The 13,407-nt window shown below is 42.4% G+C and overlaps 1 protein-coding gene across 3 annotated transcripts in view; it reads left to right on the top strand.

Moving 5' to 3' along the window:
* Positions 1 to 13,407, top strand: part of LRP5 (LDL receptor related protein 5) — a 125,231-nt gene that overhangs the window by 96,268 nt on the left and 15,556 nt on the right. For all 3 annotated transcript variants that reach the window (XM_064714694.1, XM_064714695.1, XM_064714696.1), the window contains exons 8-15: positions 2,662 to 2,878; positions 4,352 to 4,641; positions 6,609 to 6,835; positions 7,139 to 7,323; positions 7,784 to 8,107; positions 8,907 to 9,109; positions 9,406 to 9,617; positions 11,463 to 11,653. In XM_064714694.1, coding sequence (XP_064570764.1) covers positions 2,662 to 2,878; positions 4,352 to 4,641; positions 6,609 to 6,835; positions 7,139 to 7,323; positions 7,784 to 8,107; positions 8,907 to 9,109; positions 9,406 to 9,617; positions 11,463 to 11,653 — 1,849 coding nt within the window. The remainder of the gene's footprint in view (positions 1 to 2,661; positions 2,879 to 4,351; positions 4,642 to 6,608; positions 6,836 to 7,138; positions 7,324 to 7,783; positions 8,108 to 8,906; positions 9,110 to 9,405; positions 9,618 to 11,462; positions 11,654 to 13,407) is intronic.

The following is a 13,407-nucleotide window of genomic DNA, read 5'->3' as shown; positions in this document are numbered from 1 at the left end:
TATTTCCACAGGCTTCTAGTGGTCTGTTGAGTTGAAAAGATATTTGAATTTGGAAAGGAGAGGGTAAAGATCTTAGTGGATTATTCCAGTCCCTTTGAAGAAATGGGAAGTGCTGATTTAATAGCAGGAGTGGTGCTTTTGGCCATATGGTGGGGCCTGTTTATAGATTTTTACTTTGAATCCTCGTGGTTTCACTTGATATGCTAGAGTGGAGCTGGATCTCTCGGAAGGTGGATGGCAGCAAAATTTGAAGTAAAGGCTGTGTACATGTACCTTTATTGACCTGCATGTGACACCTCCCTGTTCAAGCTTTGCCCTGGCTCCTGCTATGATATCATCTCAGGGAGAGAGCATTTCCTGCTTGTTGCCATGAGGTTACCAGCATTTAGATGGCTCAATTGCTCTCAGCACAGAAAAATCCTCCAAATCAGAGCTGCCCTTTCTGCATCCAAGGGAAGCCTGCTTGCATTTGTAGGTGTTCTGTCTGTAGTATTAGGGAGGAATGTTTGGGAGAGAGAGAGCAAACATTTACTCCATCGTTTTCTTAATCAAACTACAAGCTATTAAACATTTTATTGCTGTCTGATTCCACATTTTGGACCTCCTTTCCCACTGTGTTGAACAGTGTATGATTTGAGAGTGCTGCGGTAAGGTCTCACCAGTAAGGTCTCTCTTCTCTCTTCCCCAGGCTGAGCAACACCAACTCCCTCAGCCTTTCTTCACAGCAGAAGTCTTGCAGCCTCCTGGTGATTTTTGTGGCCCTCCTCTGGACTGGCTCTCAGTCTCTCTCATACTGGGACCCCAGAGCTGGCTGCAGGCGTGGCCTCCCCAGAGCAGAGCAGAGAGGGAGAATCACCTCTCTCTACTGCTGGCCACCCTGCTTTGGATCCAGCCCAGGATATGAGTGACTTTCCTGGCCAGGAGCACACATGGCTGGCCCATGGAGATGTTTTTCACCCACCAGCACACCCACGTCTTCAACAGGGCTGCTTTCAATCCCATCATACCCAGCCTGTGTCAATGCCAGGGTTTGCCCTGATCCAGGTGCAGGATCTTGCACTTGTTGAACCTCATGAGATTCCTGAAGTTCTGCAGCTTGGTGTTGTCTGCAGCATCCACAGATGTGCATGGGTTTCAATAAATGTGTCAGTATCCTTGGATTCAGTCTTCCCTTGTACATTTCAGTCAGCAGCTCTAGTGTTTGGATTATACTTCTGCTGTCCATTTCTGTAAAGGTAGATGGAAATGTGGAAGCTTCATCCTCATCCTGCTGCTGCAGTGTTGTGAGGGAAATGCTGTTACTGAGTGTGGCACCAGATTGGCTCCAGCACCTGAGTATGTGTGGCGAACTTTTGAACCTGCAGTATTGCCTGTGGGACTGAGAGTTCTCACTTCTAAATAAGTGAGCTTTTGGGGTTTGCCTGGACATGATGTAATGACATAATTGCAGAACCATTTGGCTTTTAACCACCGATACAGCTTTTTTTTTCTTTTTAATGTACTCTATTTAGCTTAACAGAATAAAAAGATATTAATCTTCATTCTCTGCTACTCCATCAAGTAAGTCGATGGGCAGATACAAAGCTCCCTTGAAACTTGGTTTGCAGGAATGCCAGTGTTATTTTTAACTGTCTCCAGCAGGAGGCTTTTTGTCTGGAAGGAGTCCAGGGGTGTACATTGTAGCCTCTGCTCAAACTCACTGCTGTTAAGGGCTGATTTTTGTGCAGGCACAGGTGGGTGCAGTTGTAGCAGTGGCTGGCTGCTCACCTCTGCTGTCGGGCTGGTGGCAGCTGGAAAATCCAGTGCATGTCCCTGTGTGGGTTGGCCTTGGCTGGATGCCAGGTGCCCACCAAAACAGCTCTGGCACTCCACTCCCCAGCAGGACAGGGCAGAGAAAATGCAATGAAAGGCTTGTGGATCAAGATAAGGACAGGGAGAGATCACTCAGCAGTTATAGGCAGTTATTTGTCATAGGCAAAACAGGCTCAGCTTGGGGAAATTACTTTCATTTATGGCTAATCAAATCAAAATGCACACTGTTTTCACAAATCTGTAGAGTATTGTAAGGTTTTAAAGTGGAGATTTCGTTCTTAAATTTATTTGGATTTAAAATAAATTTACTGAAATGCATGCATGAACATACTGAAATCCACATGCTAGTTTAGAAAGATGTGATAATGATCATTGGTCATGTTAAAAAAATTAATTTTAGATGCTTCTGCTGTTTATTGTATATGAACAGAGCCTTACAACTCTAGTAAAATTGTGGTAAGAGTGATGGTTGATTTTGACTGCCAGAATTTAGGCATTTAATGGTTTCATACTACACTACAATAGAGTTACATGTGTTTGTAACAAAAAATAATTATTGCTCAAGCAGTTAGATCTTTAAATCACAAGAAAATAGAAGCACTGCACAGTGAAGGGGGCATAATCACCTACAAGGTACAGGTTTAATATGAGTCTGAATAAACAATTTCCAAATAACAGCAAAGAGGAGGCTATTTAAATTCTCAATCACAGATCATGGAAAGGACATGCTGGGAATATCAAGAGCTACTTGCATAGCAGTAGCTATTCAAAACACAATTGATATTGCCGTTTTAATTGTACCCACATTAGAGAAGATTATTTTTTCCTTTTTTTCTGGGCATCCCACAGGTCATAAACGTCGACGGAACAATGAGGAAAACCCTCTTAGAAGACAAGCTTCCACACATATTTGGGTTCACACTGCTGGGGGACTACATCTACTGGACTGACTGGCAGAGAAGAAGCATTGAAAGGGTTCACAAGATAAAGGCCAGCAGAGACATCATTATTGATCAGCTGCCAGATTTAATGGGCCTTAAGGCAACGAGTGTCACCAAGGCATTTGGTAAGCATGGGCAACATAGCGTTGGTCTCTAGGAGTCTTTATATGGACTTGCTTTCATTAAGCAGCTGTTGATCACTTGTAATGAGAATAACTGAGATCTGATGTGTTTGAAAGGAAAATGACACCTATTGTTTCTAAAGTTGGGGAGATACAGTGTTGCAAAAGAAGTTGCTTCCAGTTTTTAGTGACATAAATCTTCCACAGCTTTCACTACACTCTTTCAATTTTTATAAGGATTTTTTTGCTCTGTGCTACAGGAATCATTCTCAGAGAAATGCTGTCTTTCCTGCTGCTCTTTCCTTCCAGAGCAAAGTCCCATGATGTTAGCAGAATTCTTTTCACTGTTGGGTGATATAGGCACAGTCAGTCACCATTACAATGCTGCCCCAAAGCATGTGGCACTTTAAATGTTAACTCTTGAGATCTCAATTGTTCCTAAATCTTAACAACTAAAACTTGCCCTTAGCAAGGTATCAGCAGCTGGATCTCCATGTCCTTCCATTGCATCTCTGAAAGGTGCAGCCTGTGTTTGAGGTCCTCCCCTGGCACTGTGCAGCAAGTGTCACAGGACCTCCTGGCTTCACTGCACCACAGATTTTACAGCTACCAGCAACACTGGAATTTGGGCATAGCAGTAAACAGATTCAGGAGTCAGCTGTTAAAATTACTGAGAAGAGTCACAATGGAGAAATGGCATCAGTCTGAAATACGTATGCCCTAAAATAGGGAAAATGAAAAGAGCCCTGGTCTAGACTGATCTTTGAGAATTTCTTGTGTGTGTGTGGTGACATACTTAAAAAACCCAAATCCTTGGCTCCAACAGATGGAGAGAGGCACTCACGTATGTGTTGGTCCTTACTTTCCCCTACATATTCCATCCCCATCACATGAAAAAATAAGTGTGAGATTGTGTTGATCTTGTTGGAACTGCTTCTGCTAATGACTCTTCTCAGCTTTAAATTAAACAAGTGGGAAAGAACTGCGATTATCCAGCTCTTTTCTCGCCCTTTTGTATCGCTGAACATTTGTAAAAGCTGGTGGTTTCAAAGAGATACAAAGATGGAGTACTTGGTGAAAAGTAGCTAATTAATGATCTGTCTTCAGTGAACAAATTTAATCTTTGTGGAGACAAGAAAGATCTGTTTGTAGATGGTATTTGTACAATAGGAAGGATAGGTCCAGCTTTGTAATCCTGGGTAGACAGGAAGAATCCACTTGGAGTGCTTTTTTTTTTTTTTTTTTTTTAAGAATTCCCTGCTGACAATTCATAGTGTTAACTTATTTTGGAAAATTATACTGTGTTTTTGCTCAAGCTCCTGTGCCCTGTGCTCCCCTTTCCCTTTTACCTTCACAATGCACTAATAGGTGTTTTGGTTTAGTTGTTGGGGTTTTTTTTGTTGTTTTTTTAAGGAACTAATTCAATGCACTAATACCTGTTCTGATTTGTTGTTTTGTTTATTTATTTTTTCAAAGGAACTAATTCATGCGCAGAGAACAATGGAGGCTGCAGCCATCTGTGTTTCTTTACACCCCAGGAGGCCAGGTGTGCCTGTCCCATCGGCCTTGAGCTGTTGAGTGACATGAAGACTTGCATCATTCCTGAAGCCTTCTTAGTTTTCACAAGCAGAGCAGCAATTCATAGGATTTCCCTTGAAACCAATAATAATGATGTTGCTATTCCTCTTACTGGAGTCAAGGAAGCATCTGCTCTGGATTTCGATGTCTCTGATAACAGAATCTATTGGACTGATGTTAGTTTGAAGGTATTACTGACGTGTGAATTCCTTGAATATAAAGCCACAGAGCAGTTACTTTGATCTAACAAAGGTCTCTGTTACATGATCTGTCCTGCAGTTGCCAGTGTTGTCATTGAATTGCATCCAAGGAGACCCTTGGAGATGAAGACAGTTGCGTTGCTGAATGCACAGTAGGGTGACAGGCATCTTCCTGCTTCAAATAAAAACCCAGAGTGGTGTCTGCTCTTACCAAATGCCTGAATCTTGGATGCTGGATGTGTTGCATCCATATATGTATCTGCTGTAGAAAAGCTGACTTTATGTCAGAGTAGAGTAATTTAAACATTGAGCTCAGCAGCCCCCTGAGTTTTCTATCTTCTTCCAGTTTTGACTTGGAAGACAATTGTACTCAGCATTAACATTTGACAAGTGAACTTTGGATTGTTTGCTGTTAGTCTGTGGCTTCAGCTTGGCACAGAAAAAGCCAGGGAACTTGTCCAGTCTCCTCCACACTGTGTTAAGGGCCCACCTGCCCCCAGTTCTACCTCAGTGTGTTCCCCAGAACACATTTCCTGTGATGTTTGGTACACATCCAGGTGCGTGCTAAACTCAGGGTTCTGCTCTTCATCAGCGTTATTTTTGAAGTGAAATAAGTATTTGGTAGAAAATAACAGATTCACTTCACTGGAACTTAATTATTCTATTTAGACTCTTAATAGGTTTTCCAAGAGCAATCAGTTTCCTTGCCAGTGTGCCCAAAGCTCACTTTTGGAGCCTGCAGGGCTTGGGCAGTTTCCTCAGCCTCTCTGTTGGGACTAATGAGGGCTGTGCTTCAGAGTCAGCAGTGCTGCCTGTGCTGTGGATAGCATTCCTTCAGGAGCAGTGCCAGTGTAATAAATTAGTGCAGTGTAGACACAGTTACTAAATAAATCTCACACAAGCACGTGGAGAGCAGGAGCTATGGACCTCTTAACCATTTGTACTGGAAAGCACATCACTTCAGCTGCATCAGAGAGTAGATCTCAGTCCATGCAGAACTGGAAAACATTTTACTTGTTTGTTGCCTCCCAAATTTTCCAACATACTGTATTTTCATATACATACCAGGTATCTTCCAGCACCTCTGGGTTGTCATTCCCCTTGTCCCCCCATCTAGCTGCTCAGGAGCAGGAATTATAACTTCAGAGCTCACAGTGATCTCCCTTTCCTTCAGTGCCCGCCACTTCCCTGGCCTCTGCATGCCTCTGGTTATAAGAGTACACATTTTCAAATACTACACTATGTGATTTTAGGGTTTGACATTTACCTTTAAAAGTGTAAAATGTCTCTGACCCTTACACAGCCATGTACTAAATTATTAAGAAATCAGTAGCTGAAATATTGGCAGGCATGCAGACTGCTTGCTCAGTGCTGATAAGCAAGGGTGGGTATTTGGTCCTGCAAGTTACTATTTACCTGCAGGTAGTTTCTGTGCTGTTAGCAGTGACTTATTTATATGTGTGCAGTCCTTGCCCTATGACTTATTTGATGAGTGTCCATAACTAAAATGTAGATGGGCTCAGTAGATGTGCTCTGATATAGACATGCTCCAGGTGACTGATTATGAGCAACAATTTAATTTAGATGCCACTGAGATGTGCTTCTGAGACATAAAATATTACAGGGAATTAAATAATTTTTTTAAACCAGCTTCTTGTGTGCAAATAGAAGAGAGGGTGAGGTGTCAAGGAAGAATCTTTCTGGAAATCATATCCTTTTCAGATGTCTTGGTCTGGCCATCAGAAACCACTAGCTTTCTGAAAAATTCGGGTGTTTTTCTTCTGAGAATTTCAATATCTTTTTTTGACAGCAGAAATTAGTTGTTTAAAAAGTAACAATGTCTGGGGTTTTTTGTAATAATTTCTTTCTGTACACCAAACTTCATGATTATTATTCCTTTTTATTTCACTGGGGTATCCATAAGGGCTGTAACATTTTTCACCGTTGTTTTCCAGACCATAAGCCGAGCTTTCATGAATGGGAGCTCTGTTGAGCATGTGATTGAGTTTGGGCTAGATTATCCTGAGGGAATGGCTGTGGACTGGATGGGCAAGAACCTCTACTGGGCAGATACTGGAACCAATCGCATCGAAGTCGCCCGCCTGGATGGGCAGTACAGGCAGGTCCTTGTGTGGAAGGACCTGGACAACCCAAGGTCTCTGGCTCTTGATCCCACCAAAGGGTAAGGGACTCTTGTTTTCCAAAGCTTTGTGTGGGTGTTCTTGTATGTAACAAGTTATTTGGCACAGCTCTGTTTCTTCAGAGTCTTTGAAAAGGTAGTAAACCTTCCACCATCCTATGAGTTACAATGAAAAAGTAATAATAGTCAAAAATACTATTCTGTCTTCATGTTAAAAAAAAGAGTATTGTGATGCTGCATGTAACCATGTGGGGTTTTTTTCAAGTGCTGCAAAGAAATTTACAAAGGCAGAGCATGCAGCTATACCTGGCTGATGTCCTGTTTTTGTTGCCCTCCTCATTGCAGATACATGTACTGGACTGAGTGGGGAGGCAAGCCCAGGATCGTCCGAGCCTACATGGATGGGACAAACAGCATCACTCTGGTGGACAAAGTGGGGCGTGCCAATGACCTCACCATTGATTATGTGGACCAAAGGCTCTACTGGACTGACTTGGACACAAGCATGATTGAGTCATCAAATATGCTGGGTAATCTAATGTTGTATTACACCAGGCAGTACAGAAATATGCACTCGCCATAGTAAAGTAATTGAATAATAGGAAATTTGAGCAATATAACTAATAGTAAATCTCTGTGTATATTTTCTTATAAAAGGAAATGGAGAGTTAAGTGAAAGTTAAGTAATTTTGAGAAAATTTTTTAAATCTTCATAAATTAATAACCATATGATGATTTATAATGGTAGTGAGATGTCATTTCTCTCTGTTGGCGTGAAACTGTCTGTGTTGTACCAAAGCAGAGATGGCCTCTGAGTTCTCTAAGTGTTGCCTCTTGAGCAGATACTACTTAATAAAGAATCCCATGTTGCTGATTTGGAAAATGAGATTTTATTTTAAAAAGAAGAAAAAATACTTTCTGCATGCCAGTCACACTCTTCATTTTATGCCATGGGAATTGTCCTTTAGTGGGTTATCCTTGTTTTTGCAGGACAAGAACGAGAAATCATAGCAGATGATCTACCTCATCCATTTGGATTAACCCAGTACAGTGACTACATCTACTGGACAGACTGGAATCTTCACAGCATAGAAAGAGCAGACAAGACCAATGGGAAGAACAGGACCCTTATTCAGGGCCATCTGGATTTTGTGATGGATATATTGGTCTTCCATTCTTCTCGTCAGGATGGCTTGAATGATTGTGTGCAGAATAATGGCCATTGTGGTCACCTGTGCCTTGCCATCCCAAATGGATTTAGGTGTGGCTGTGCTGCTCATTACACCTTGGATCCCAACAGCAGGAACTGCAGTTGTAAGCCTTTTTGTTTGCTATTGTGTTCTTCAGTCCCTGTGGCTCCCAGGTGCTAAAGGAAAGGGTTCCCAAGTGTGTTTCAAAGGTTCTGGTTTTAAAAGTGACCTTCAAATAGGAGGACAGAGTATGGAATTTTATATACATTTTTGTGACATGTTCTAGGCATGGAGATTTGTATTTCAAGTCTTAGAAATGACAGCTGTCAAGTCTGGTCTTTCTTGTTTTACCAGAAGTGCTTTCTAGGTGATTCAGCTGTGTGAGTGAAGCTTTCGCACTCCTTACCTAAGTGTGTAGGTGGTGGAAAAGAAATTACCAATAAAAAATGCCTTTTTCTCTTACATGCTTGATAAAGTTGGCTAAAATAACACTCAGCAAAGCAATCTAACTCCTAAGTAGTCTGCCCAACCTGTAGATGCACTTGAAATACATCAAAGTTTGTGTTCTCCTTGCATGTGCTATGAGCCTGCTAGTTGACTGGTTGTCCAATAGGAACTTAAGTTTCCAGTAAAAAAGGCACATGAGTAGAAAATGGGTGCATAGTAGCATATAAGGCATTTTTAACTGAATGAAAGGGTGAATTTTTGAAAGGCAGGTCTTGCAGATTTAACCTGATCTCCTTCTATAACTGTAGAAAGAAACATTTCAGCTTTACAGCAGAAATCTCCAGTTATGAGTTATTTAATTTTCATTGTGAATATTAGTGTCTCTTGTGACTTTATTCTAAATATTCTGTTTCTTCTGTGGAGATATATTTTTGGGAGTTGTGCTTTCTCATGCATTCTGTTTTGGCTTGTTTCAGCCCCTGCCAGTTTCCTGCTATTTAGCCAGAAGTCTGCCATCAGCAGGATGATACCTGATGATCAGCAAAGCCCAGATATCATCCTACCTATGCATGGTCTGAGGAATGTCAAGGCTATTGATTACGATCCCTTGGATAAATTGATCTACTGGGTGGATGGACGCCAGAACATTATAAAAAGAGCCAAAGATGATGGCACCCAGGCAAGTGTACATCTTGTATATTGTTTTGTTGCAGTCTTTTTGTGTGCTTTTACTTTATGCTTGACCTTCCTCTTCTATCTGCCATACCAAGCGATCATCACTGTCAACTGCTCTTGTGAGCACTTACTCGTGGATATTCTATTTATATATGAGAATTATATATGAGAAAGATTTTAGGGTTGTGGTTTTAGGGGTTTCTAAACCATCAGGCAGGCAAACCATGCTTTCTGTGCAGTGTTCTGCAGTCAATCATCAGAGTGATGGCTGGAAATCATTGCCCATGTGTTGTCTTGCAGCCTTTCACGGTGATGAGTACCCCAAACCAAAGCCAGAACCCGGAGAAGCAGCCCCACGACCTCAGCATTGATATCTACAGCCACACCCTGTACTGGACCTGCGAGGCCACGAATTCCGTCAATGTGCACCGGCTGAGCGGCGAATCCATCGGGATGGTGCTGCGGGGCGAGCACGACCGGCCCAGGGCCATCGTGGTGAACGCGGAGCGAGGGTGAGCTCCCTGCTGCCCCTCTGTGCCTGGCAATCTCGTGCTGCAGCTGTCTGTTTCTGCAAAGAGAGGTTTTGAATTTTGCTCAGGGTGTAGGTGACTGCTTATCCAGTTCTGGGTTCTAAAGGTATCCAGCTTTCCCTTCCCGTTCTCTCCTTTGCCTCTGTTCTCACAGCCATGTGTGAGGCACTAACCCAGGTGGTGACAGCAAAGTAAATCCACCTTGTGCTGTTCTCTCTGTGGATGCACAGCCCTGCCACCTGATAGCAGAAACAAGGGAGTCTGTATCACCTCAGAATGTGGGTCATAAATGTTTAGTCATCATAAAACAGTGATAAAGAAAGGAGCCTTGAATTTGATACAACTATTCCTGCTAATGTAGTATTATAAAGCTTAAACACTTGAACCCCTTATGTTCTATACATTCTGAACTTAGTTCTGATGTAATGTGTATCTTAAAAACCTGTGAAGTTAATTGGAGCAGGTGGGATGCACTAGAGTGATTTCCCACAGGAGGAAAATATGTTGTTTTGCTGTAAAGCAGCTTTGGTTAGATTCAACAGACACTCTCTCTGCTTCTGGTAGTTAGTAGCTTCTTTCTTAGATGTCAAAGATGGATGGTGCTTTACTATTCCCTTGAATAAGTGAGATGCATAAATCCCAGTTTACAGCTAAATGGCTTACCATGTGCTTGACAGATGTTGAATGACAATATTTCACAAATGTGTGGATACAGTAGTACCCAGAGACTCTGTCTGGAGTGTTTATAGGACTGGTGTTTTATACCAGTGCACTCTGCACTGTTCAAAAGCTGTTGTGAGGCGAGGGGGATTAGAGGAAAGATTCTAATCTTATTGGGACTAAGTCACTGGGATATAGTTTGTATTTATAAAAGCTTATCTGCTTTCTCCATTAAAATGGGAGTTTGGGTTTGTTGATCTCTAAAACTCTCAACTTTTCTGGTCAGGTTTTCAAGTGATTTAACGCTAAATCCATTTCTGAATTAAAGGAGGAAAAATGAGGGAGACAGTGTGTTAAACACTGTGACTATCTGGGAGAGCTGAATGAGTGATCTGCAACAGCTTCTGCCATGATTACAGAAATTCCTTCCTCCACCTCTCCCTTGGATGCATGTTCTGACTGCTGCCTCCCTTCCTTGTGCCATAAGGAAAGGCTGTGCAGCAATGCAGCACATGCTATTGAAGAGTTTGCCCATGTTACCCACCACTGAAAAAATAATGGACTCTTCTTTTAAAGAGGTCTCAGTTCATCGTGGGGGTGCACAAACCCTTTTTTCTCTATCCATGAGGACGACAGACACTGCTTTTGTTTGCAACTGAACTGGCTTAGACAGATATAAAGAATTCATGGAACTAAGATGTCAGGAACATCTGTAATCTTTTCTCAAGTTTGGTAGAAAATTTTACTTGCTGAGAAGGAAAGGTAACCTAGAAGGAAAGGTAACCTAGAAGGAGAAGAGGTGGTGGTTAATGGGGTTTTTTTGTCAGAAAGAACTTCTGGACTTTGATTTGTAAGTGGGGACAGCTTTATCCAGGGAGAGTTGCAGGTCTGTGCTGGTCTCTTACAACCCTCAACTCCGTGCAGGAGCAGTGCTGCTGGTGCAGCAGTGCTGAGGCACTTTATGGCATGGAGATAAATCCTCCTGATTTCAGGCTGAGTGTGTCAGTTAGCAGATGTTTGGTTCTGGATCTTTGCACGTGGGAGCAGCCACAACAGCCATGCCTGTGAAACCATTCCCACTTACAAGGTGGGTTACAAGACCCTGTGTGCAGAGGGGAATTGCCTGTCCCTGGAGCTCACACTCAGTGGTGCTGTCTGTGTTCTCAGGTACATGTACTTCACCAACATGCAGGAGAGAGCCCCCAAGATTGAGCGTGCAGCCCTGGATGGCACAGAGAGAGAAGTGCTTTTCACAACTGGCTTGATCCGACCCGTAGCCCTAGTGGTTGACAACAAGCTTGGGAAGCTTTTCTGGGTGGATGCAGATCTGAAGCGCATTGAGAGCTGTGACCTGTCAGGTATGTGCTCTGAAGCGAAACATTTGCAGCACAGTGGTGGCATGTGCAGGACATCATTCCCTCTTTGATGCTGAGCCTGGTGACTTTCATCTCCACCGCTGCCAGTTCTGTGTAGGCAGTCACAGACAGCAATTGCTGGTGGGCTCCCATCTTTGATGTAATTAGAATAGACATGACTGTAATGATTGACACCCTCCAAGGCAGCCACTTGACTTTTGATGTGTCCTGAAAATGTTGTTAGTCATGGAACCCCTAAATAACCTCCTCTGTGCCCCTTTGTTTTTCTTAGTGGTTTGAAAAGTTTGCATACTTTTCAATCTTTCTTTCTCTGGAGCTTACAGCTTAATAAATCAAGGTAGCTTGAAAAAAACAAACAGAAGAAAGAGCAATGTTTTGGTTTTTTTCTAATCTGGGTGATAAGGCAGCTCATCTGAAACGACAATGTTGCAACACAGTGGAGAGATGCCAATTCATCACAGTTTCCCCACATTAGTAATATAAAGCATTACTCCATATACAAAGCAATAGCATCTCGTGGATCTTAGAGAGCGCAGTTCATCATTGACTTTTAAAAGCACTTGATAGTGCTGAAGAAGTGGAGAAATTTGCTCTGGTGAGCAGTATAGAACAGAGGATGCAGTGGCCCTACTTTCTGTCTCATGACTTGTTCTCTCATCATCATCCATGTATCAAGGAATGAAGCTCATAAAGGAAGTGCAGAGAGAAGGGAACAAGTGTGAAGGAATAGCAGCTGGGCTGTTGTAGTGATTGGTACATGCCATGGAGAATTGAATCTCCAATTTTGGTGACTCTTGCCATGTGATCACACCCTTCCCTTGTGTTGCAGTGAAGCAATGAACTATAACAGCAGAAGGCTGCTCACCTTTTTACAAGGGCAGTTTGCTTTTGAGCACCTAAGACTGACTCAAGGTCAGACTCTTCCAAAGAAGAGATGAAAACAATGAAGCTGCAGATGGGAAGGTAGAGCAGCCCATGTCTTACATCAGTTACCAGGCTGAATAGGGGAGTATTGTCAAACTGCCTGAGCAGCCACAAAATGCTCAGTCCAGGACAGGCATCAGAGAACCCACAAAAATTTGTAGGAGAAAAGATAAGAGGAAAACAAGACTTTGACCTATGAAACAAACCATATTTGAGAAGAAAATGAGCAAAAAAGAATTTTTAATAAATATTTTTGAGAAAATAGTTTTCTGAGCAAAATGGGCATGTTAGGAAAAGGTTTTTAGCATATACTAAGGCTGCTGAATAAATAGGACCAAAATTGTGTATAGCATCATTCATGCCAGTTAAACTGGTCTAGATACCCTTATTCCATTATAGACTTGTAGAGGTGACATGGTTATGGAGATTCCTGAAGTTTGCGCTGTACCCTGATTAAAACAGCATCCTGCTAAATCAGGGAATAGCCTCAGATGTCCAGTGCTTAACTTTCGGAGAGGCATGAAAGAACTATAAACCCATCTAACAGTTTTCTTTACAAGGTTCTTGAATTTTTCAGTTGGAGTTAGACCAAAAGTTTCAGTTGGAGTTAGACCAAAAGTTAGACCATTCCCCCTTGTCCTCTCGCTATCTGCCCATACAAAAAGTCGGTCTCTCTCTTTTTTAGAAGCTCCCTTCCAGTGTCATGAAAGGCTCCTTTGAGATCTCCCCAGAACTTTCTCTTCTCCAGGCTGAACAACCCCTGCTCTCTCAGCCTGTTCTCATAGGAGAGGTGCTTCAGCCCTCTGGTCATC

This window comes from Zonotrichia leucophrys, chromosome 5 (assembly GCF_028769735.1).
Source record: "Zonotrichia leucophrys gambelii isolate GWCS_2022_RI chromosome 5, RI_Zleu_2.0, whole genome shotgun sequence".
NCBI classification, from domain to species: domain Eukaryota; kingdom Metazoa; phylum Chordata; class Aves; order Passeriformes; family Passerellidae; genus Zonotrichia; species Zonotrichia leucophrys.
Note: the sequence above shows the minus strand (reverse complement) of the source record. Positions and strands in the feature narration are given on the sequence as shown.